The sequence below is a fragment of the Taudactylus pleione genome, unplaced genomic scaffold (assembly GCF_031769625.1).
Source record: "Taudactylus pleione unplaced genomic scaffold, aTauple2 ptg000391l, whole genome shotgun sequence".
NCBI classification, from domain to species: domain Eukaryota; kingdom Metazoa; phylum Chordata; class Amphibia; order Anura; family Myobatrachidae; genus Taudactylus; species Taudactylus pleione.
In genome coordinates, this window is record NW_028284792.1 from 6,725,220 (window position 1) to 6,751,061 (window position 25,842).

Here is a 25,842-nt window from a genome sequence, read left to right on the forward strand (position 1 = left end):
TTAATAGCTCTTTAAAACACTAAAGGCAAGATAAATGGTCATGGTAAAAAATAACATTTAATATAGTAGCTGGACATCATGCCTCCATGCCTTGATAAAGGGACAGTTGGTCCCGAAATGCATTGGAAGGAGAGGAGGCGCTGAGGCTGGCTTCCATACCGAGTGAGGGAGGACAGTGTGGGTAGTAACAAGGGATCTGAACTACTCATCTGCCATTTTTATCACACACTTTTAACTCCATGATTTGGTAAAGCAGCCACCCAGCAACATTTTACTTTATCCCAATATTGGGACACCGCTTATTATTATTGAAGTTATGTATCTTGCCTGTCTTTTAATATGTATATTAAATAGTATTTTTTTACTGTGACCATTTTTCTTGGTTTTAGTGTTTTAAAGAGCTATTAAGTATAAGACTGTAGACATTTGATATGGCATATATATAATTAATTTGATTATATCCATTTGGCACATTTTTCCCTATGGGTAGCGCCTGAGAAAAAATCCTATACATTTTCATTTGCATTCAGGTCTGGGTGGATCTATTTTTGACCTTGGGTTGCTCTCCCTTCCCCTTTTGTTTTCTTTTCTTTTTTCCACTATTATTTTAAATTTGTTTACATTTTTTCTTATCATGTTTTAATTTTTTTTTTTTTAAGCAGCGGTTTTGGGTTCTCCATACATATATATTTTACTGTGTAACTATTTAATAGCTATAGCAATCATGAAACGTTAAAACCAGAGCTTTTTTTATTTTATTTTTTAAATCACATATAGGCCAGGTTGACACTAAGGGCGGGATGAATAGAGATAGAGTCTGCCGGAGGTGCGGGATGCAGACTGATCTCGATCGTTTTTTTAAAGTTCCAGTCATTTACAAGGCAAAGCCGAACCGGCAGACTCGATCTCTATTACACCTGCCCTTATTTGGTAAGTTACTGACTAATTCGTAACTGTTCATTATAGCTACATTATATTCATCTATGAAGCCAACTCTGATATTTAAAGGAAAAAGTAGCAGATAAGGAAGGTGTTAACATTGATCTTTCACTTACACATAATAAATACAGCCATGTCTAAACCAATGTTTAGAGGAATTAAGTAGTGATGTCACCAGCTCCTTGTGAATTGATAGACTGCATTCTGATAACTTTTGGTTCAGGCCACACAATGGCTTACCTTTACTATGCTTAGGAGATGGGTCTAAATCTAAAGCAAGTTTACAATTCTGTTCCATATGTGGAGCAGTATGCATCTTTCAGCCAAACAACCCCTATCTGTACACTTCATTTAGCAGTCATCATTATCATCGAGGTGCCCTTTACTAGGTGCAAAAGACACCTTGGAAAACATTGCTATTAACATGTACACATAACTATGCATAAGCCAGAATTCTGTCAATACACCCTATCTAACCATTGCCTATGTGGGAATGCTCCAATACAGCCCAGTTATGTGCATTCAGTCCCATGTGGAGATGTGCCTAAGATACACAAGACTGCATTGCCTGCTGGTGCATGCCTTATTTTCAGAGCATGCAAAAAAGAGGGGTATTCAACTAGCCTTGATACTTTTGGGGGGCAAAAAAAATTGACTTTTCCTTATTTTTAAGCTTTGGGTAATTCAATTAGAGCCTGTTTTTTTCCCCTGAAAAATGATCTGTTTTCATAGAGCTATGTTTTTTCGCGGGTGGCATCACAAAAACATGCTAATTATTGTGGATTACTTTTCAGAGTTTGCTGAGGTCCCAAAGAAAAATCCCTGTTACTGCCGCACCTTGGAGCTAATTAGATAGCCCCAGAGAATCAATTAGCTCGCTGTTTGAATTAGCAGGCTAATTGAACTTCCCCCAGTGTAAATTGCAAGAGCTAAGAAAAATAATTGTGAAGCAATGGTTAGGGCATAGTTTTGAGTCCAAAGTGTTATAATTTAAGTCCATCAAGGTTCATTCCTTTCTCAATCAGTAAAGTGCATTTAAAATGTTATACTTACAAAAGATATCATGGACATTTTTAGAGCATATGACTATAAAGTGGACCTTTCATTGGTGGGGTTGAGATTGGTGTTTTATTTATTATAGACAGCAAGTTATTAAAAAAAATGTTTTCTTTTCTCACTGGTATTTTCTTCAGTCTCTCACTTTCTGTCACTCATTACCTCTTAGTCTCTCTCTCCTCGGCTACCTCTATTATCCACTCTGCCCCTGTCTCAGTAACTTTCCATTTCGGCATTCCCAGGGCAGAGCATGATGGAGCATCAACCAAGTAAGTAGAGGCAAATTGGTGTTGTGGATTTTGGGGGACAGGGTTACCCATTATTGGTAGCCATGTGCTCTGCACACTAACAGCACATGCCAATGCAATTACATATTTTTGTTCCTGGATAATATAATATAGATTATAATACTCATATATGTTACCTAATAAATGTTATTATACTACTTACTTTATACATATAATCACATCACTTGTCTATTATAAATACATTATTAAAATAAAAATTCCTTTTGCTGAAGCATAAGGAATACAATATAAACTAAAATTTTTAAAACATTTTAAATCCTGGACTCTGCATTAGTTTCTTTATATTACTTACTGAAGAATCATTATTTAACATTTAGCAGGCGAAGAGATTATATGGTTAGGGAATTCATTATGCAATGTAATTTCAAACAGAAATAGCAATCAGTTCCAGTCTTAAACTGTAAGTGGTTGTTGGGCATTGTCTTTGTGAGAAAAATTACAAGCTACATCTCTCCTTGGAATGGCACTCTAAAAACATATAGTAGAACATCAAAAGCAGATCCAAAAAATATAAGAGGTTGTTTAACAAGTGTAAAATACCACCTCTATGCTTTAGGGCATTGTTCAAATGTATGTGTTTGCTGTTTTCAAGCTAACACTTAACAAATGACCATGCAGCAATTACTGTATGTATTTTTCAACAGTTGAGAAATGGAAATAAACTTACCATGATTCCAATACAACACACTAGACTATCAAATCAAAGATGTGAAAGTTAACTGTATGATGGTGCTAAGCTAATAGCTACAGAGTATTAACTAGAACAGTGGTTCCCAAATTGTGTGCCATGGCACCCTGGGAAGCCTCGGGACACTTCAGGCGTGCCTCAGGTTGGTGATCCAGCACCAAATCAAATTATTTATGGTCAATGTAATGTAAATATGTTGTCAAACAGAAGGGCAAACCTGTCTACCACCACATAACTGAACCTAAAGATGACCGTTAACCACAATTTACTTCACTTTTACTACTTTATTTCATTCTTTTCTGAATTTCTCAATAACAAACTTAAACTTAGGGGTGCCGTTAAAACAATGCTGATACTCTAGGGCGCCAAGATTCAAAAAAGTTTGGGAACCACTGAACTAGAACATTAGGTTGTTTGTTTTTTGGGCTGAACAAAAATCCCTTTAAATCTTAAGCTTCCATAAGAAGCCATTACTAAAAATAAATTCTATTTGGATCATTCAAAAACAACATAATATTGCAAATATTTATTTTGATTCCAGTTTAGCAACATCTATTAGTAAGCTTGAAAATTAGGACGATTGGTTAGTGACACTTACCATCCATATCAAGACGTTGCATAATGATGGCCAACTCCACTTCACTAGGCATGTAACCCAATGATCGCATTGCCATGCCCAGTTCTTGTTTTGAAATAAAACCATTCCCATCTCGATCCAATATTCGGAAGGCTTCTCGGATTTCTGTTATAAAAGTTTGAAACAATTAACAAAATACTCAATTTTAATTCACTGTGTTAAATGAAAACCCATTCAAATACAAATACACAAAGGCTCAATTTTCATAATTATTTAATAAAAGCATGGAAACCCTATGAATTTTTATCTAAAAATCTTAGGCACAAAATACATTTAATAGTTTTTACTACTACATATTGAGAGACACTATTAGACTTACATTGTGAAATTTTTAATTTAAAATGTAGAATTTGTCATTTAAAATGTACAATTTTGATGTCAGTATGTTTAAATCCTACCCTAGCACATCACTATATTAATATTTAATACATTAAGTTAATATAGTTTTTCTCCTGCTGCCATAACCAGACGACACATTTTATGCAACTATGACCATGACCGTAATGAATCAATAGTTTTATTTAGCACTATACATTCTTTTGCAATACATAAGAATAAGTATGTTTTCCATCTATATAACAAACATGTTCTTAGTAAGAATAATCAATCTATATAACAAACATGTTCTTAGTAAGAATAATCAATTTGAAAGTAATACTAATATACATATAAAATCAAAGAAAAAAAAAAGGTAAAAATATTATGCTACATAATTTACAATTTTTTTAATTGGAATACAAATCTAGGTAAGTAACCAAAAAAACTTGCATTGTGTCATACTGACAATTATTTCTCAGTAATTTTGTTGCTGGCATTAGTTGGAGAATCACTGACTGCTTAAGACCCTTATCTTCAACAAGGTTGATTAATACAATGAGAGATTTGAGCAGTTTGATTGCTCAATGTGACATGACCTAAGCGGTTTACATTGTTTTCCTGCAATATTCTTGCTCTGCCGAAAAGCTGTACCCAGGAATCTTGGCTACAACATAGATATTGGGACAGCTTGACATATAAAACCAGTTATTTATATGGAATGGTATTTAGCCAGTAATTAAAATGCTAGAGAAAATCACCAGTGTAACACAGCCTTTAGTAAATAATTAATTGAAATATTTAAATGGAAATCAGTTCTCTTTTGTTTTTATTTTTTGTAGGAAATTTACACCAATATTCTGCTTAGACAAATATGAAATTGCTCTATTATTAAAGTCCTGGCTTACATCTTAAAGAAAGCCTATACTTTTTTTTATTGTGTCAGATGCTTATGATGAAATTCACACCATAAATCAAATGGCAAGATTTTCAAGTTAATATGTCACAAACTCCTGAAAATCCATGACTATCCTGTTGGATCAACTGGTCAGATTTGATTTTTTTTTTAGTGCTATTAGTATCAAATTCATAATGGACATCCTATATATAATTAATCATTTATATTCCATGTTATTAAAGTGTCTGTTCCAACTCACCTTTTCCACATACGCTCCTCCAGATCCAGTTGTTGCTGGCGCAATTCATGCATGTGCAAGTTTGATGAAAATTCATTCATGCACTAATCACACCATGCACAATGTCAATGTGACACTGAAGCAAAGTGTAATAATATAACAGACTACTATTTAATTTATTTTGACTTGTTACATATTGTACTGTATACTTTTTAATTTACCTGTAGTTTGCTTAAACAGGCCTTTCCTAATTCCTAATTCACCCACCTTACATTGCATCATTTCTTTTTTCTGCACATTACAATGATTGTATAAAATTGACAAGAGTCGGTATTTCTGATTTAGTATTCACAGTACTGACAGCTGTCCACTTGGGTATATCCCACATTCTCTGGATTTTTATGGTTGATTGTGTGCCTGTTCTCATTTAAATTTATATTTGGATCAATGAACAGGAAACAAACACATCTAACAACAAATCTAACATTCACAGTTCATTCCATCATTCTAATATTGTAAGCCCCAAGTTTTGTGAGAAAGTGACAGTGCAAAATTCTAAATTGCAGATATTAAATAATTATCAGCCCTCATAAAAAATTGTGAACAAAATAATTATGAAAAAAAAAGTTCCACACACAAATTGCAATTGTTTTTCTGCAGCAAGCTTGCACTTTAATATGGTATTAAAAAGGATTCACACATGTATTTTATTATTTTATGCCTATAATCCCATAGTGTTCAAAATGATCATAAAGTATACAAAATATAACTGATTTGAACACATAATAAATACACTATTATTACCAATGGCTGTTTATTATGGCTGTTGGATATTTTGTTTGTGCGGGACTAAAAATAGCAACAGAGACATTGGACATATTGGTGTATGGGACAGATATCAATCTAAGGAATATATAAGACTACATATTGTTTTACAGACATAAATACCTGTGGTTGGTATTTAACCACATATTTAACCACATACCACAGTCAATTAGTATAAAGTCTCGATGAGCGCCGCATGCGTGTATATATTGATTTGAACTATTCAAACGGGTTCTGGGATACCCTTTTTATGCAGGCAGCTGTCTTTTGATTTTGATTCTACATTTGGAAGTACTGAGCGCTGGTATTGCAATAATCTTAAATTACTCATTTGTGTATAATTTATTTTAGCTAGAGCTGATTTTTGAAGCATCTTCTTGGCCACCCATTTATAAATTCTAATTGAGTCATAAATGAATAAATGCTATGACCTCGAATTGGCTTTTACGATATTATACTTCAATACCAAATTGAACCAACACCTATCCTTTCTCTAGAACTGTTATGGAGAGTGCGCTTCACAAGAAACCCTGCCATTTACAGTACTTAGCAGTGTCCCAGCTGGACCACCATGTGGACCACCTTCAGGGATGCTCATGTCTCTTTACCACAGGAGAGATCTTTCACAGCAGAGTTAAAGAAAGCAGCTGGTAATTAGAAGAGTACAAACATTGAATGTGGCATTTGTATTTTATATTTAATTGTCTTCCATCCAGCTCTTGTTTCTCTGTAATTGTGTCGAGCCTATATTTCGGACATGGCTCTTTCTGTGTAGCTGAGCTTATGTTTTCTTTCTCTATAAGGGCTTTATTAGGAGTCAGTCTTAAGCACAATTAGAGACCTTTTTCAGTCTCAAACTAATTTTTTGGCAATGAGTATTCGTGACTTATTGTACTGAGTAGATTTTTGTCTCAAGTCCAGTTTAAGACTCGCTACAACTAGGGGGCTGAGACTGGAGCTGGAATTAGTGTGGACTCACAGAAAGTGGGTATAAATGTGACTGCAATTGCTGTGCATTCTCAATGAAAGTACAATAAGGGCATGGTCTAGGCAGGGCCGAAGCTAGGATATCTGTCACCGGGTGCAAGGTAGCAATTTTGCGCCCTCTCCCTTCCCGTACCTGGATTTTGTCCTTCTCCTCCATAAGGCAGTGCCACACATCAAAATGTCCATTACACATTATGCCACACACTGTAATGCCCATTACCAAAGTGCCACTTACATATTTGCCCGACACCATTTTATGCCCCACAGTAAGGCTTCTAATTACTTTAAAATTACCTGCTCGTTGCCATGGGGTTTCATGCTTGTTGCCATGGGGGTTTATGCTTGTTGCCAGGGGTTACATGCTCGTTGCCAAGGGGTTTCATTCTTGTTGTCAGGGGATTTATGCTCATTACCAGGGGTTCCATGCTCGTTGCCAGAGGTTTCATGCTTGTTGCCAGGGGGTTTATGCTCATTGCCAGGGGTTACATGCTCATTGCCAGGGGTTACATGCTCATTGCCATGGGGTTACATGCTCGTTGCCAGGGAGTTTCATGCTTGTTGTCAGGGGATTTATGATTACCAGGGGTTCCATGCTCGTTGCCAGGGGTTACATGCTTGTTGCCAGGTGGTTTATGCTCATTGCTAGGGGTTACATGCACATTGCCATGGGGTTGATGCTCGTTGCCCGGGGGTTTTCATGCTCGTTGCCAGGGGGTTTCATACTCCTTGCCATGGGGCTTCATGTTCATTTCCAGGGGGGTTTATGCTCGTTGCCACAGGGGTTTATGTTTGTTGCCAGGGGATTTCACGCATACCTCCCAACATGACCCTCTCCAGGAGGGACACAATGCTCTGGTCCTGGACTTCCCTGGTAAGAGGTGGGGCTGCAGCGCAGTTCAAAATTCAAAAAGGGGAGCCAGACCAACTGTCATTTCACACACTGCCAAACATCACTGGCCGGGACTCACTGGCAGTTGGTGTGACTCCCCTATTTGAATTTTGGACTGTGCTGCAGCCCCACCCCTGGTGCCGCCACCAATCATAAATTACCAGGGAAGTCCAGGACCAGAGCATTGTGTCCCTCCTGGAGAGGGTCATGTTGGGAGGTATGTTTCACGGGAGAAGATGCAGCTTTCAGCATCTTCTCCCAGCAGCGCCAGCGTTCCCGGCACTTCCGGGAATGCTGTGTGCATTGCGCTCTGCTAACAGACACTAGAGGTCCAGTAGGATCTATAGCATCTGACTCCTCCATGGCAGCGGCCACTTTTGGATGGCTGTCTTCAGCAGAGTCCATGCGGAAGGCTAGTCCACATGGAATCTGCTGAAAATGGCCATCCAAAAATGGCCGCCGCCAAGGAGGAGACATACACTAGAGGTCCAGTAAGGATCTCTAGCATTTGTCTCCTCTTTGGCGGCGGCCATTTTTGGATGGCTGTTTTCTGAATCTGCAGCCCCCAAGCCACCGCGAGCCAGCTTTTTCACCCCCCGCAATCCGGCACCCGGTGCACGTGCACCTCTAGCCCCCCCTAGTTGCAGCCCTGGTCTAGGCATGTATTTGCAAATTGAGACAAACACAGCTGCCAAAGAGTCTCAAAGGTTGCCTCCAAAGGGGCCTGACTGAGGTGTCAGCTCAGACCCTGGGTTAAATGTAAAGGTGATTGTGATGTTTGCAGAGCTGCTAATGATGGCTGTGTCTGAAAGATTGTAACTGTGAAAACCAGACTAACTTATTAAAATTTAGTAAAACACAAAGATAAGTATTTAAAAAGTAATTTTATATAATGTAGCAAGAAACTCTCATTTTATACAAATAATGATAGATCCATTAACAATTGGGGAAGGGAGAGCCTGCACAAGCATTTGTAAGTTTTGAAAAAAAAAAAATATTTTTATACAGTATACATACTGTGTTTTATATGCAGAGTCCAGCCATTTACTTATTAACTTCAATGTATTTCTATTGTGTGCTGTGATTTTAACATTTTCTGTACTGTCTGTATAGTCACGCTTCCAGTCACAATCTGGTCTCATCTCAGACAGGTACAACACTGGGAGGGAGATTTGCAGAAGTGACTCAATGTGAATAGGTCACAGAGATGCAACTTTTTGAAATAATTGCAAATTTAAATTTTTTAGGTTGATTCTGAATAAGGACCTTAGTGTGAGAGCAGACATTCATAAAATGAGTCTTGGGGGCTCATATTTTCTTAAGTATTATATTTTCTTATGCTTTAGTTTTTTTGTTTTATCCATATACTGTATGCCATCCTGAAATTTAGGACACAGTCCTATTAATTAGGAAAAAAAAAAATAGTTTATTGGAAGTTGAGTGTGATTGCATTGAAATTAAGGGCCTGATTCAGACCCACTCGCAAGCGGCTGTCCGCTTGCAAGTGGGTCGATGTTGTGCACTGCGCATGCGCACGACGGCGGGAGCTCCATCATGCGCATGCGCCAGACGCGATGAGCGAAGGACTTTCCTTCGCTCGTTGTGTCTGATCAAAGGGGGTGTGCTGTCAATGTTGATTGACAGCACGCCCCCTTTGGTGGGCGTGCCAGGGGCGTGCCTCCCTGACGGGGGCGTTCCCAAGGGAATGCCTACCGTCCAAAGCCGGCCCCACTGACATCACTAGTGATGTCAGTGGGAGTGATTTTGGCTCTGATAGAGCCAAAATCACTCCGGGCCTTGCGGTTGAAAAACTCAACCGCAGGCTCCAGCTCGCAGTGGCGATGGTCACGATAGTCAAGACCATCGCGGCCATCAAACTGCACACTCGTATAGGCTGTGGGTGGTGACCCACAGCTATACGAGCGTCCAGGAGGACGCTCCATAATTATGGAGGGCAGCCCTCATTCAGAGCGTGCGCTCTGCTCAGAGCGTACAGCTCTGAATGAGGGCCTAAAAGTTTGTATATTCTCCCAATGCTAGTGTGGTTCTTCTCTGGGTACTCCAGTTTCCTCCCACAATCCAAAACTATATTTGTAGGTTAATTGTAAGCTACAATAGGGCAGGGACTGATGTGAATGGTCAAATATTCTCTGTAAAGCAATGTGGAATATGTGTGCATTATATTGATAACTGGTAATAAGTCGAAAATAATAATAAATGGTTATTGTGAACTAGGCATGTATTGAGTAAATAATGGCCATGGCTTAAGTTTTACAATTTACCAACTGGAATGTTAGCAGATCTGGTCTTAGTCACTGAGTTTTTTTCTCTCCCCAGGGGTAGATGTACTAAGCCATGGAGAGAGGTATAGTTGAGAAAGATAAATTATCAACCAATCAGCTCCTAACAGACATTTTTCAAACACAGTCTGTAAAAAGACAGTTAGGAGCTTATTGGTTGGTACATTATCTCTCTCCACTTCATATCTCTTCAAGGGGTCTATTCAGCAATAGTGACTATGTTGCCCAGAATTATATCGGGCAGCATCGTCACGATTTTTTATCAATTATAAATATTTAGGTCTGCTATTCAGCATTATTTTGAGCAGGGACAGCGGTTGCGGTAACATGCTGTCCCTGCGATGTTATAGAAGGCATTGTTATCGGTTTCCGAAAACAATCCCTGCTCAGTGGCAAACGCAGGATTTCTAGAGGGGGGGTTCCAAATGCTTGATATTAGAGTGAGTGTGGCCAGTCCATAAGGAGGGTAGAATTAGCACTTAACCAGCTTTAATATGCGTCATACAAAGTATATTGTGTGTCATAATTCAAGCATATAGAGGACCAGTGATCACAGTAAGCCATTAAATGCGGCAGTAGGGTCATCCTGACTGAGCTGAATGTTTTTATTTTAGATGTGGGCACCATTCCTGAGTATTAGAGCATGTCCAGGAGTCTGGGGGAGCCTCAGAATAACCTAGCACTGCCCTGGACATATATGTACATATTGGGCTCTATAGCAGCACGTCCCTAACAGTGAATGTTTTCCAGATTTTCTAGTTGGTGCACAGGTTATATATTACTGGCTGACACATGTTAAAAGATCCACAGGTGGTGCTAATTATTTCATTTGTGATACTGAGAAGGATATGCAGCAGTAGTAACATTCTATTATATTACTATTTCTATTGTGGTCATGGTGTGGGTTGGGGAGGGGGGTTTCCAGGCAGACTGAAACCCCCCTGCATTTGCCTATGCTGCTGTTACTGCTCCTGCGCATGCTCAGTCATGTGCTCAGGAACAGTCTCCGTCCCTGCTTTGCGGTGACAGCAGAAGGGTAAGTGCGTCTCCAGCCTGTCCAAAGTGATTGACATGTGTATACAGGCTTTATATTAGCCTGCATACATGTACATTTATGTCCTTTTTTTTAACATTTATATATAAATGTTAAATATAATAGCACATAAATATACATGTATACAGGCTAATAAAAAGTCTGTATACACATGTCAATCAATTTCGGCAGGTTTAACAGGCTCTAGAGCGACTTACCTGTCCGCAGTCACAGCAGAGCAGGGACGGAGACCAGGCGGAGTTACACGATGCTGCAGGGACTTATGGGAGATTTTCCCTCTGTCCCTGCAGTTTTCGGGAAATTTTATGCAATTTCTACATATAACGCCATTCTGAGATGGTGTTATATAAAGTAAGGATTTTTTGAGTAATTTAATGCTTTTTGCTTTGCTGAATAACAAAAAGCGTCAAAGCACTGTAGCGATCAATGGCTGATCCCTACACTGTGGTACTCTATGAGATGGGAATTAATGGATAAGATATTTGCGTTATCTTCTCCATTATCCCATTGCTGCATAGGGGTTTACATAAAAGATGCGGAAATGATGATTTAATCTCTAATACATTTAAAAACAGAATAGAATTGACTATATTCAGTCAAATCAGATAAATCTAACAATAGGACAATACGCTTATCGTTATGCACCTCGCTCTAAATTATAATGTTCATTGGAATACAGTGGCAATAAATGGTGTCCTGTTCCTATATGACTCCTTAAATGGGACAAAGGTGTTTTGAAGCTTGGTGGTAGGTCCAATGGATAAAAACAAAAAAACATACACAATGTATTGGTATTGTGTATTCAAAATTAAAATATCCCTTATAAGGGATTTATATCTCAAATACAATGCTTCTCTATTGTTTAGGTTTAGAAGAATAGCTCACACGTATGCTTACATGTAACCCATGCAGTGCAATCATGTAAAGGTATCTTTGTGGCTGTCACTTATTTCACAATAAAAGAGTGCTCACATGTCTGCTTACATCAGTGGAGTTTGAAACACCCTACTACAGGTTTCTTTGAATTTCTCTGCTGTGAAAGTGCAGACTCCCATGTAGGATAGAATCTGTACTTTTGAGAAGTGCACATCAAGGTTTCTTTGTGCTGATATTCAGACAATTTTTAAAAGATCAAACCACCCCTCTCTTGCAGCCATGTTGCAGACACTGTATGCATTAGCATAGTTTTGCTAAGCACTGACGGTAACATGTTCAAACTCAGTTGCATGAGCTGCGACACAATGTGAGCGTGTCTTTAGATTCATTGTAACAACTTGCTTCTGTAACAACTAGCCCCGCCTTCCCCTACTAATCAATGACCTCTCAACTGTCATTTTACAGGCTGTTTGAAAAATTACAGTTAGAAACTGATTTGGTTGGTACTTTATCTCTCTCCACTTTACCTCTCTCCAAAATTCGATAAATCTTCCCCCAATTCTAAATGAGATCCTTTTACATCTGGACAATAATGGAGAAAATTTGATGATGACCAAAACATGGTTATTTTAAATGTATGGGTTGCACCACATGCAAAGGATTGTTTAAGGACAGTTCTTTTTTACTACTATATATTAAACAGTATATTGTGATGTGCCACTGCAGACTCAAGTATATTGAGAAGACAGCAAGAAATGTTTGTTAGAGTATAGCTAGTCACAGATCCTCCATATGTTTAGCCCATTAAATGGTACATTAGAGAAACATGTGGCTAAGCATTCCCTTATCAAGTGACATCAAGTTTCGATATTAAAATGCATGATGATTGATTGTGTACTGCCCCAATAAGAGGTTGTGAGAAATGTCTGACCTTGTTAATAAAATAAGTAAGGTGGATGAATTTTTGGGACACAGTTTCCCATCATGTTGTTAATTAATTAAATCATTTAGCTATCTCCCTAAAATAACATTTATTATTGGTTTAAGTGTATTGTGGTTTTGGGTTAGCAGTAGTTTTGGTTTTTTTTAAATCCATGTCATTTAATGACCTCTTGATTGAGTGTTTAATTTTTGTTTTACTAGGGAGATTAGAATCTTAGCATGTAATTAAGTAGAGAAAAGATGTGTGGGTGATTGGTTATTTAATAAATGACTTTTTCATGGTGTGTGAGCCTCATCTTTAATATGTATTTATACAGGTGCACTACAGTTCCCGGTGAGCCCTGGTTGCAAGGGCAGGCTAGCACTTAAAGTTTCAGCATGCACTGGCAGCCATTTAAAATTGGGTAGGACAGGGCTAGACGAGACCTGTAGTGCACCAGTAAATAAAAAATATGTTTTGTATAATTAACACATTATTATTAATCTCACAACCACCAAGCCAGTGGAGTGAGGGAATAGCCCTTGTGCTACCAGTATGGGGATAGTTCTTTTTTTTAAGTTCTTATGGATTCCATTAATGTGCTGGCCACTCTAGGTCTGGTTGGCACTATGAGGGACCCCACACTACATGTCCCCCTGCTATAGTAGAACCAACCGTGGGTTAAATTTAAATTTTTTCACAAAAATTCTAAAAGATGCTGCATGGATCTTAGTACTGCTGCATTTTTGTGGTGATATTGTGGTGAGATTAGGGTATAACAATGAATGGCTGATTTAGTTTAGAAGGTCATAATGACCTTGTGCAAATACAGAGGTTTTGACCATGTACCAGCCATCAGTTAGCAGCGAGTCCCATCAGTTTTTAAACCCCATCATCTCCATCACACTTAATTATATCATCTGTGTATGAAGAATTCAATTAATATATACTTCTTGTCTATAAAACATAAAACAGTTTAAAGCTATCAACACCCCAAGGTCTCAGTTTGATGTGCACTGTCCTAGTAATCTCTGGCATCTACAGCCACTATTGTGACCAAAGTATCATTTTCACTGAAATAAATACAAACATACTATAGAGAATGACACATAGGATCTGATTCAGAGGTGAACACAATGCCAATATTCACATAGTTGAGTGATGAGTTACAGCTGCGTATATGCAAAAAGTTTTGAAAAACCCTATGGAGCATGCATTACACAGAGTGTACCCCCAAAGATGCTGTTGCGATCAGGACTGATTCAAGTGTCAACGGAGCATGTGATGTTGGGGTGTGAAGAATCACCGGCAATGTTACAGCAAGCAGAGATACTGAAAGTGTGCTTTTTTGGGCTTGCTCATTCAGGCAAGCTAATACACCAGGGGAAGGCAGAAACTAATATTTGCATATTAACGCAGCCACAACAGATGCAAGACTGGACGTCCAACTCTTAATCAGACCCATAATCTTTGTTATTCTAACAGTTTTGGAATAGCAAAACAAACTAAAGGTGGAATTCAATTAGCCGCGGTAATTTACTGCAGACTAAGTGATCCCCGGCCTATTCAAATAGCCCCAGAGGCAGCCCACAGGCTGCACTTATCTGATTTTTTGGGGGGGTCTCATCAGACCCGAAAAGAAATCCCTACTATATTGCCTGTTAACAGGTGCTAAGACTCTGTAGCTCTGTGAACTGTAAAAAGGGTCATGGGTGCAAAAGGGCTGGAATTGAATAGCCCCAAGTGTTAAAGCCCAAGGCTACCACCATTTTTCACCCCTGTTGCATTAACGGGAATAATTGAATTTCCCCCTAAAGCAACTGATCAGTTATAAAAAAATCTAATTTTGTTTTGGTCAAATCATCACTGGACACATAAGTGTATACTATCTTGATCAAAGTATAGTTAAGATACAAACTGAACCCACATAGCAATCCTACAGTAAATAGACATGCCATGAATCAGCATTTCTGTGGCTAAATTTAAAGGACCTTTCATCTATTTGTAAATAAAAAGACTGGTGAGTGCCTCTCTGTGAATATATATATATATATATATATATATATATATATATATATATATTAGAGAGATAGAGAAAGAGAGAGAGAGGGGGGGTGGCCTCGAACATGTCGGGTCCAATATGTTAGTATGTAATATGTAGTCTTTGGATTTATATATATATGAAAACCCTCTTTAGGAGTCTTGCTTTTTGACCCTACTCTTGGTGATGGTCTCAGCACACATATTTAGAACATGGTGATGGTGAATTACTGTGTATCATAACATAGTTTTGTTACAAGGTATGTCAATTTCCTTAACTAACACAAACTCAAGAAATGCAGCCTTCCTTTCAGAGAGAACAACATTTATATTCATACCACATGCATTCTATCTATCAATATTCAAGTCAGATACATTCTTAAAGCATATCATTAGTGATATATGTGTATTGTCAACTGCTTTTGCCTATTAAGTAGCTAAAGTATATATTTTATCTCCTTACTGTAGCAGATAATTTGTATCTGAAAGTGTACATTATTTTCAATTGTAGAATGTTAAACTTTGACTGCCTAGGCAAAGCTCCCATTATTTGCTGTATATATATTCCCACTCTTAGCTTAGCTCATATATCCCAGAAATGTAAAACATGTAAGAGGCTACACAATTCTACTTCCATGGAAAATGTGCTAAATAGGTCTAAACCATATAATTTAGGTCATTATAAAGCCCAAAAGGTCTGCTAGCAAAGTACAGGGCAGGCACATTGTTTTGAAGAGCAGTGCAGAAACAAGATCTCATTTTGCAGAGCAAGATAACTGTATTATATACCAAGTTTCAACATTACTAATTATTGCAGAATTAATTAAACTTGTCAATAAAATAATATAACATGTTACTATATTATTTACTAATAATCTAACCGATGGTTTTTAACATATGCACAGTAAATATACATGTATGTTACCTATTGCATGGTTCATGACAATGAAAACAGTATTTTTTAATTCTGGATCCTGGAAACATTGGGGATTTTTCTAGGACAGTTTGATAGATAATGGTGCAATTCCAGGGCATCTGGATTGAGCCACAGAAAAGATTGCTAGAATGAAATTGCAAATTATAATTATGTTTAATAGTCCTCTGATATAAACTGCTAGTTGTCCATACAGATAATATATTATGTGCAGGGTTATATTATTAATGTTCCCTCATCGCAAATTTGAGTTACATCAGTTACCCCCTTCCAACCCCTAAAATGTTCCTCAAATCACATACCAGTAACATGGTGTTCAAAAAATGAAACTTTCCTCCATTTGTTTAGTACCAGCCACATACTGTACAGTACAACAATCTTTGTCTGACAATGTAGAACATTCATAAAACCAAGTGACACAAACCTAGATTTAAAGAAGTTTTGGAAGAAATCAACCAGATGTCTACTCAATCATTCCACAAATGTCTTGCCATAGTACCGTACGTACTTAATCATGGCACATTCTCAGTATTAAAAGGAATGTGTAATAAAGAAAAAATATGAATATATATATATATATATAGCAGCTATAAATACTGAATTGTGTCTTCTACAGTATGTGGGAGACTGCGATAAATGGTGAATACCACCTTTTTTAAACAATATTATTTAGCCATGTATTTTCTTCCTGATCCATTAGGTTGCTTTTCCTACCACAACTATGAGGTGCTTGAAGTTTGAAATTGAAAGTTATGGACACAAAACTCATCCACATATAGGTGATCAGAATTTTAAGGTGGCCACGCAAGGGCTGAACATGACTCTCATCTATAGTTCTGGCTATTCCAGGTTATTGTCCAAATTTGGCCACATGGGTGTTAGCGTCCCTATGGTTTTGTAGATTTTTATTGGTAAGTTAGAGATACTCTAAATTTCACTATTAATTTTTCTAATTTCCAGTTTGAAAATTAAAGTAGAGGTATAAAAGTTTCTTCTTGTGCACTTAACAGTTTTTATAACATATTTTGTTTTAAGTCTTCGAAGAAAGGACCTTCTGATGGGAAAAGAATGATCAAAGACTTCTAAGTAGTACAGCACATAAAATAATGTCTGAAAAGTACAACTGGAACATTCTAATTAGTTACCTAATAAATGCACCCAAGTGCTTTACATTTAAATAAATTGGGAATATTGCAGTGTGAGCAAACTAAAAAATCTGCTAGCAATTAATTAAGAAAAGTAATTATGGCTAAAAAAACTTGTAGATAACTCATTACAGAGCTAAAAATAAGGGACAGTATAGTTCAAATGAAAATTTAAAAAAAGATATTTCTTTTAAATCAAAATATAACACACATATACACACATTTATCTACAGAATATGTTAATTAAATTGGTTACCAGCTTTCTTTCTGACAAAATGGGGCTTTCCACATTGCTGTGGGTAGACAAAGGAACAGCATTAATTTTGACAAGGATTTAAAATTTTAGTCTTAGGCACTTATTTAAAATTGTAGTTGGTTTAAAGTCACAATTTAGACTCTTTTGTTGCTTTGTTTTAGTCAAGATTTAGTCAGTTGACCTTAGTTTTCATTTTAGTCTAATTTGAGTCAGTGTTTTAGTCATCATTTTTGAAAACAGTATAATGATACTGTAATGGATTATACTAAAAAACTTTTTTCTAAAATTCCCTTGAGAACTTGAAGTCAGCATACCTTTAACTACAGTATGTGTTTAGTAATCTAGGCTCAGTAGGCTGAGTGAGAATGTGTTGCAGTACATACTGACTTACCGTAGTACTCCTGTCATATATTATATAAAAATGAATGCCTTAAGTTTGTTAGAACAAGTGCAGTACACAATCATATTCTAGTGTTACTTCTAGGGTGGCCAGGGAGCAGGGTGGCTCTCAGTCAGGGGCACTTAGCTGCATGTGCCGTAGGCGTACACACGCCTGAAAAAGGGGTATGGTTACTAGAAAAGGGAACATGGGCTGGCCTCAAACTCTCCCATAGTGTGAATAGATGCTGTGCGGCATCTATTCACTTGCCGGGAGAGCCATGGAGCCAGGAAGAGCTTACAGCCAAAGTGAACTGATACAGCTCTGCAGGCTGTCAACACGGTGATCCAAGCAGGGTGCTGGAAAAGTGGCAGGGCACATTTTGACTTTTAAAAAAGAGGAAGGATGCGGTGCCCTGCGAAAGAAAGAAGCGGGAATGCTATATTTCCTTCACACCGGTCATATTTCATTTCTGCACATATCTAGAACACATACTTGTTCTTTAAAAATGTAAAATAGCCCTACTTCAAAAATAGAATGTAGTGTATGTAGTAACCAATGTTAATTTTGACAAGAATTTTACATTTAATTTTAGTCTCAGGCTGGGTACACACTAAACCAGAGGTTCACAAATACAGTCCTCAAGGCTCCCCAACAGTTAATGTTTTAGAGATATCCATGGCTGGTTAACACAGCCTGTGATATGGCAGTTTGGAGCTCACTGGCTGGTACTTTATCTCTGTCTACTTTATCTCCCTTCAAGGCTTAGTAAATAGACCACAAAGTCACTTATTTCAAATTGAAAAATTATTTTTTGTTATTATAATGTTTATATTATCGTTACAATTTAGTCCTTTAAAAAAACGTTATTGATGATTACTTTTTGCGTAAATTTTCATCAACAAAACTAATACTGCGAAGTACCTAAAATATGCTATTTATTAGGGTTACAACTAAAAATTAGATGAATTCCTAGAACAAGGCATAATGAAGTCTTTACCTATAGAAAGCCATTGTTCCCGTAGAGTGCAATATGCTCACAAGCACTTGGAAGCCCCAGTACTCAAAGTAATAGAGGTTTATCTGATTGTCAGCTTAGCATCAGAAATATGTAGACTAGCGATACTAGACTAATCATATTTGCAGGTGAGTGGTACACTAGAACTAGGGCTGACAGTGAACAACTGAGTAAACAAAGAAAAAGCCAAATAAAGACAAACCAGTAAGACAAGACAAATGTATGTACAGGAAGCAGACAGCATATTCCAGTAAATGTAACCAAAGGTCAGGACAGGTAGCAGACAACAGTTAAGGCAATTCGCAGACAGAAATATAGTCAATTTGAATCTTGCAGAGTATATAGACTATACAGATGTGTCCTTGCACATCTAGCCTCAATTATACCATGTGCAAGATATTCCTGGCGTGAGTGAGCCGTCAGGTCCCATGCAACTCTGCTTGCGTTGGACGTCTTTTTTTGCCAAAAATGCAGGAAAATGTGTGTAAGTCGCACACTGATTTACAAGTGTCACATATCAAATGAGTTAGCGTAGTCCCCTGGTGCATCCTAGTCACATCGCATTGTGACTTAAGAAGCATTTTTGGCAATAAAAGATGCCCGGTGCTAGCAGAGTCTCACGAGGCCAAGCGCACCAAAAAGGTCTGTTTGACGTGACTACAGCAAAGATGAGTGGCGACACATCTGTAAATTGAGTTGGAGCAAAAACTAATTAATTCTTCTCTGTGGCTTTGGTTGGGGTAACAGTTGAGACATTACTAACAGTATGTACTGAGAGTTTTAAAAACAGCAGTGAAAATTTCATATAGTTGAGGTCTTTATACACCATTATTCCCAATCCCCTTAAGACATAAACCCATCACAGACTGAGAGCACCTTTAAGCCTCACAGCATACATGGGTCTCTATCATTCAGTGAGTCATTACCCTCATAATTATCATTAAACATGTTTAAACAGAAAACATAGTGCCAAAATGCATAATCAAAAATGGCAGTTAGAATGATTCATTGGCTAAAATGTAAGTAATTAAAGTCAAATATGTAGTTGCTGTACAAATATTTTCAGCTATTATAACCTAAATCAAACTAGCTATGTTGGGATAAATGAGTAGAAAGAGAGTGAAATTAGTTCCACTGAACCAATTGATTTATGCATTGGTGATGTTGTAAGAATGAAAAATAACTCCCTCCTCCTTTAGCAGCAGCACTAGAAAATATGTATATTTAATTGTCCTCATGTAGTTTTGACCCTTTCCAGCACAGCTGCATTTGGTCAGTAAGAAATACATTAACAAGTGTTACTATTGTTGCCAAATCATATTTGCCAATGATTATGAAAAGATTAATGCATTGGCAGACAAAAAGTGTATAATTCTGCACAATTCTTTAAATAATAATGATTGAGGGGGAGGCAGAGAGAAAACAGGATAGCATTTACTTATATTTGAAATAAAATAAACAATACAGATGTTGATGGTGAGTAAGGTGACGATGATAAACAACTAGTTTTCATATTTCTTTCATTGATACCGTCAAGGCTGAAATCCTTCCTTAATTCCCCAGCATAAAGTGGTTATGCATTTTTCCCTCAAATACAGTGATTCTGGGTAGGATAATACGGTTGCTAATATTAGCACTGTTAGATTGTCTTCCACTTGTCATGAAGACAATGATGAATTAACCTAGCCTTAAAATGGTCTAGTTAAATTCAAGTGATAGTGATGATATCATAATAGAAATACAGAGTATAATATCAGCAGATAAAAAGTTGTAACTGCTATAAACAGCCCATGTAATATTTTGAAAAACACAGCATGAATAAAAAAATTTTGTAAAGTCAGGCAAATGTTTCCAAATCAGAATCAAAGTAAACAGCACATATTAAGGAGTGGATCACTTTATGTGAATGCCATCTAAAAGGTTGGATTCAATGGAGTCATCTGGTGTGATTTGTTGGCTCTATAATTAGTGAAATTGTAATGAAAATATGGTTGTCATAAATTAAAATGTTCCCATGCTGGTAATAACTATCGCCTGTAATCGCTGGCAGAAGATTTTACCGTAAGTCTCTGGCAGAGGCTTCCTTGCCAATTTAACAAGGACAGTGTTGGTATAAGTACCAGTACTGTTCTCCCACCTCAGGATGTTTTTATATCCATTATATATATATATATATATATATATATATATATTATATTCACTCTGTTGTTGTTTTTTACATTTCCTGACTTCTGTTTATCTGATGCAAGTCTCCTTCTTCTGATCGCAGTGCCCACATCTGAAGTAATATGTCAGGTTGGGTGATGTTGATAGTCTATTCACAAGCTGTGAAATGGGTGTTCTGAGCAATATTTGTTCCGTTGTACAGATGTGTCTTCACTTTTCTTTGCTGCAGTCATGCCAAACAGCCCCTTGCAACATGCCTGGACACATGGGACTCTGCTAACAGAGACATCTTTTTTTGCATCTTTGTATTTTGCCTAAAATGTGTCTAAGTCGCAATGAGATGTTACTAGGAAGCACCACAGCTTTTATCCAAGCCAAGTTTTGTTTGTAGACTCAGTTGCACACAGATATACAAGTGTTGAATATCAAATTAATTAGCACAGTCTCCTGATGCACCCTAGTCACATCACATTGTGACACACACATTTTCAGCAAAAAATTGACACCAGACACTAAGAGAGTTGCTACATGGCGTATATAGGCTAGATGATCAAAGATATAACTGTATGTTTTTGCTGTCAGTGGAGTGCTCTCAATATTGTCGATGGCGACTTGGTGGGCAATTACTTTGGGCAGGGTGTTCGTGCAAGTAAATTATGGCTACCACAAATGGCAGGTTGTTTTGTTGTAGTTCTGTCCCATTGCTGAAATATTTCCCCCAGTATGCCCGTGTACTTGGTGCGTTGGGTATATACACCTCTCTCCACCTTAGAAACAATGAAACACAGTTTCAGGGCAATTGGACTCTATATTGCAAACCTTAGGTAAGATGGATGGTACCTGCCAAGATGTTCTGTGTAATGTCTGCTGGTCCAGATTGTCCCTATCATATGCGGTGCCGAGCAGGATGCATGTGTGAGAGGTGATGGGATGTCCTAGCACCTTTTTTTTAGCAAGATGAAGGATATGTACTCCATTGAAGTGTAATTTATTTATCGTAATACTCAATTCACGTCTGTATATTCTACAAGTTGACCAGTGTAGAAATACAAAAGGTATTAGATAACATATAGAAATAGAAATAAAATGGAATGATATACCTGACAGCAGCATCCCAAAAGTTGGAATCCTGACAGATGAATGGTGAGTACTGTTCCCCTGTCCTAATTACCCCCTAACCCTCCTTTTTTGTACCCTTCTACTAACCCTCCCTACCCCTCTCCCTAACCCTCCCGGTAAGTGCTTAAACCTAACCCTCCCGTCTTAGTGCCTAACCCTAACCCTCCCCTCTTAGTGCCTAACCCTAACCCTCCCCCCTAGTGCCTAACCCTAACCTCCCACCGGTGGTGCCTGAACCTAGCCCCTCCTGTCTGGAGCCTAACCTTAACCTCCCTCCTCCTGCAGCCTAACCCTAAGTATCCCCCTGGGGTGCCTAAAGCTAACCCACCCCCCCCCCGCAGGTTAATACTTACCATGCTCCGGTTTCCTTATGATTGGGATGCTGGCTGCCAGGATTCCGACGTCAGCATCACCAGTCATGTTGGGATTCCGGCGCCGGTGTTCTCTCAGTGATCGGGATTCCGGCAGTCGGCACCCCGATCATCAGGATATTAACAGCATCCCAATAAAATATTCAGAGAATCAAATTTTGTAATCTATGTCATTGGTTTGGACCTTCTTGCTTTCTGGCTTTCCTGACCTCTGTCTGGATATTGGACAATTCTCACTGTCTGCCTTGCCTGACTTCTGTCTGAATAATACCTAATTCCTGCGAAACACCTGCCATGACTTTTGTCTGTACACTGCCTAGCCTTTTCTCAGCACCCCATAGAATAAGCCTGTGTGCACAATATCTACAGGCAGCTGAGTATGGTTAGGAGTCTGCTAAAGGGTAAGACCAATATTAAACTAGTTCTATAGCATTATGCTAGGAGACTAGTGCCTAGATTATGTTTTCAACAAGCACTATCCTTGTCTCCAGCTCCCCACAATCTGATCCTTTCTTTTTCATCTCCCAGGGCATTCATTCATTCATTGAATAGTACTCATTATATGTCACCTATTTAGTGGTATAGAAATATCACAGTTTCATTCTTCCACTTTGATTGAATATAATTGTATAGTTTCTGTGTTTTATTGTAATTCCCTTGTACGGTGATACAACACTTTGTAGTGCCATATAAATAGAAAACAAAGGGTTATGGTAAAGTAACTGACACTGGGACAATGAGAAAATGGTGGTAGATTATTTTAGCAAAAAATTATACAAAAATGAAAATTACACCACAATACCTGCCGGAAAACATACCTATAGTGGCATGTACCAAATTGCAATCCTAATACTAGATGCGTATTAGTATCAATAAACCCATTGTGAAATCTTTACAACAGAGTGATAAACAGTATCAGGATGACAAAATGGAAAGAACAATAGGACAAAAAATTTAAATGAGGCAGAGTCTAATGTCATCCAAGGTGAATCTCAACAAACAAACCTTTTGAGGCCTGAAATTTGCACCTCACTCTTCTTTAAACAAATTTGGCACATACATTGATCTTCACAAAGTTATGAAAATTTTTAATACATAAATACTACATAAAAAAATTCTATAACAAGTGCAATTCCTATCTCCAACACTCAATACCAACACATCAACATCAAACCACAATCAAACTTCTTCTCAAGTCAAATAAAAGGACAACTGGAAAAGAAAAGGACCTACAAGAAGTTCCTGAAAATCAGAAAACAAAATGCAACCTATACAAATGTGAAAGAAACCCTGAAGGAATAAAAAAGACATTGACATCATAATAGAACATGCTGACAAGGAAAGAGAGCTTGCCAAAGTGGACAAAACCAAATATCAGCTGAAATCAAGAGACACTTAAAGGATAAAGAGACATATCTCAAATAAACAAAGATCCAGTTGAAGATAAAAAAAAGAGGAAGCTTTCAACATAAGTAGAAGGGGGATTTAATTTGAACATTAAACATTAAGGAATATGACTATATCAACATCAGAGATTCAAGAACACCCATTTTTTTATCACTTACCTAAAATACATTAATACATCTATAACCCAGAATAATCAATTTTATCCAATCATTCACAATATATTGCTGGCTTTTTACAAGAACTAGCTAGCTAGGACTATCTTAGAGACACCAAGCATATTCTACAAATTATCAACAACCAAAAATGTAAACACATATATTTTGGGCACATGTGCCGTTAAATCGCTTTACATGTGCATAGGACATGAAAAAGGATGTGAACATTCAAGACATTATTTTTTTAACACAATCACACAATCAGCACTACATAGTGCACGAATAGACTTCATCATGGATAGCATACTCTACATACTCCAACATAATCAAAGGTATTGCTATGGGTACACAATCTGCATCCAGTTATGCAAAATTATTTGTCTCCAAATGGGAAGATGACTGTTTGGGAAAATTTATTCTACAAGCAACATTTAATATGCACCACTATATAGACAAATAGAGGAATTTAACACCTTTATTAACATAAATAACCTGAATCTGGAGTTTACATATGAAACAAGTAGAAACATGGTATTGTTTCTAGAATTGGAATTCTTCATTCAACAAAACACAAAAAACAGGAACACATACAAAAAAAGTAGATTGTAACAATATGCTACTAGCCACCAAATTAGTAACCACAATCCAAACTGGATAAAAAATATTCCAGGAGGACAGTTCTGCAAAAAGGAACTTTACAATCCCTTCCAACTTTTCACATCAAAGTCAAGAAATGAAAAGATGTCAGAAGGAAACTGATCTCCAAAATCAACAAATGAGAATGAATCAAATCAACCATTCAGATTTCATGCAATATAAAAGACAGACACACAAAGAAGCCTTCAACATTATGTTTGTAACACAATATCACAGCAACACAAAACACATGAAAACATATCAAAACACTGGCATATATTAAACTAGAAGAAGATCTAAAACTAGATGAAGATCCAAAAACCATTATTCCAACTAAACCCATGGTAATCCACAAAAAAAAGCAAAAAATCTAAGACAAGGATTGAATTTTACCATAATGCCTCTTTTACACAGTTTTTTGCAGAGAGTAACTCAAACTTGAAAACTGATCAGGTCCCAAAGGAAGTGCTATGGTCAATAGGATCTAGCTGTGTGCACTGCAGCCTATAGCTATCCTGCAGTATCTCCCCATCCAATCACTGCCTAAGGCCTCCCTGCTTGACCTCTCCATGCAAGTCATGAAGATCCCCTGTCAACAGGGCAATCCCCACTACTGGGCTGGCTCATCTGATTACCACCAAGTTTTTCTATGCAGGGATCTTGTCTGAAGTTGGGAGTTCTACTTTTTATCTGTGCTGCTCCATCATATTATTGAGGCCAGCAAACACTCACTGCAGCAATGGGTCTCTGCTTCTCAACACTCAGACAAGTGTAGCTGACATCTAGGAGACAGCTGTTTCTTACCTGCTCCCTGTACAACTGATGTGCTCCCCAGCTGCATTCTTCCATGGGAATGTTCCTCCCCTGCTAGTGATCTCATGTGCTGCTCTTCTGATGGAAAGCAAGAACTGAGAGACATCACAGCTCTACCTTCCAGCTGTCCTGGTTCCTGCTCCTTCTGGACTCCCCAGAGAGTGTCACCACAGCTTCCCACCATTACCCTGACGTCATCCCTCTCATAAACTACAACATAGGCCTGCGCTCCTTGTATGGCCTTGTAACTACTGGGTACCATACTGCCAAGTACAGTACTTGCTGTAGAATGAAGGCCAGCAGGGAACTATGCTCTAAGTGTCCACTGACCAGGATCGCCTGGAGAAACTGTGCTATGATTCTATGTAGCTGATGGCTGAGTGCAGACGGTGTAATGGTTAGCGTTACTGCCTCACAGCAATGAGGTCATAGGTTCAATTCCCACCATGGCCCTAACTGTGTGGAGTTTGT

The 25,842-nt window shown here is 37.8% G+C and overlaps 1 protein-coding gene across 2 annotated transcripts in view; it reads right to left on the bottom strand.

Annotated features, from left to right (window-relative positions):
* CALN1 (calneuron 1) overlaps positions 1–25,842 on the bottom strand; it is a 384,359-nt gene that overhangs the window by 204,566 nt on the left and 153,951 nt on the right. For both annotated transcript variants that reach the window (XM_088445859.1, XM_088445858.1), the window contains exon 3: positions 3,590–3,733. In XM_088445859.1, the coding sequence (XP_088301985.1) occupies positions 3,590–3,733 (144 nt within the window). The remainder of the gene's footprint in view (positions 1–3,589; positions 3,734–25,842) is intronic.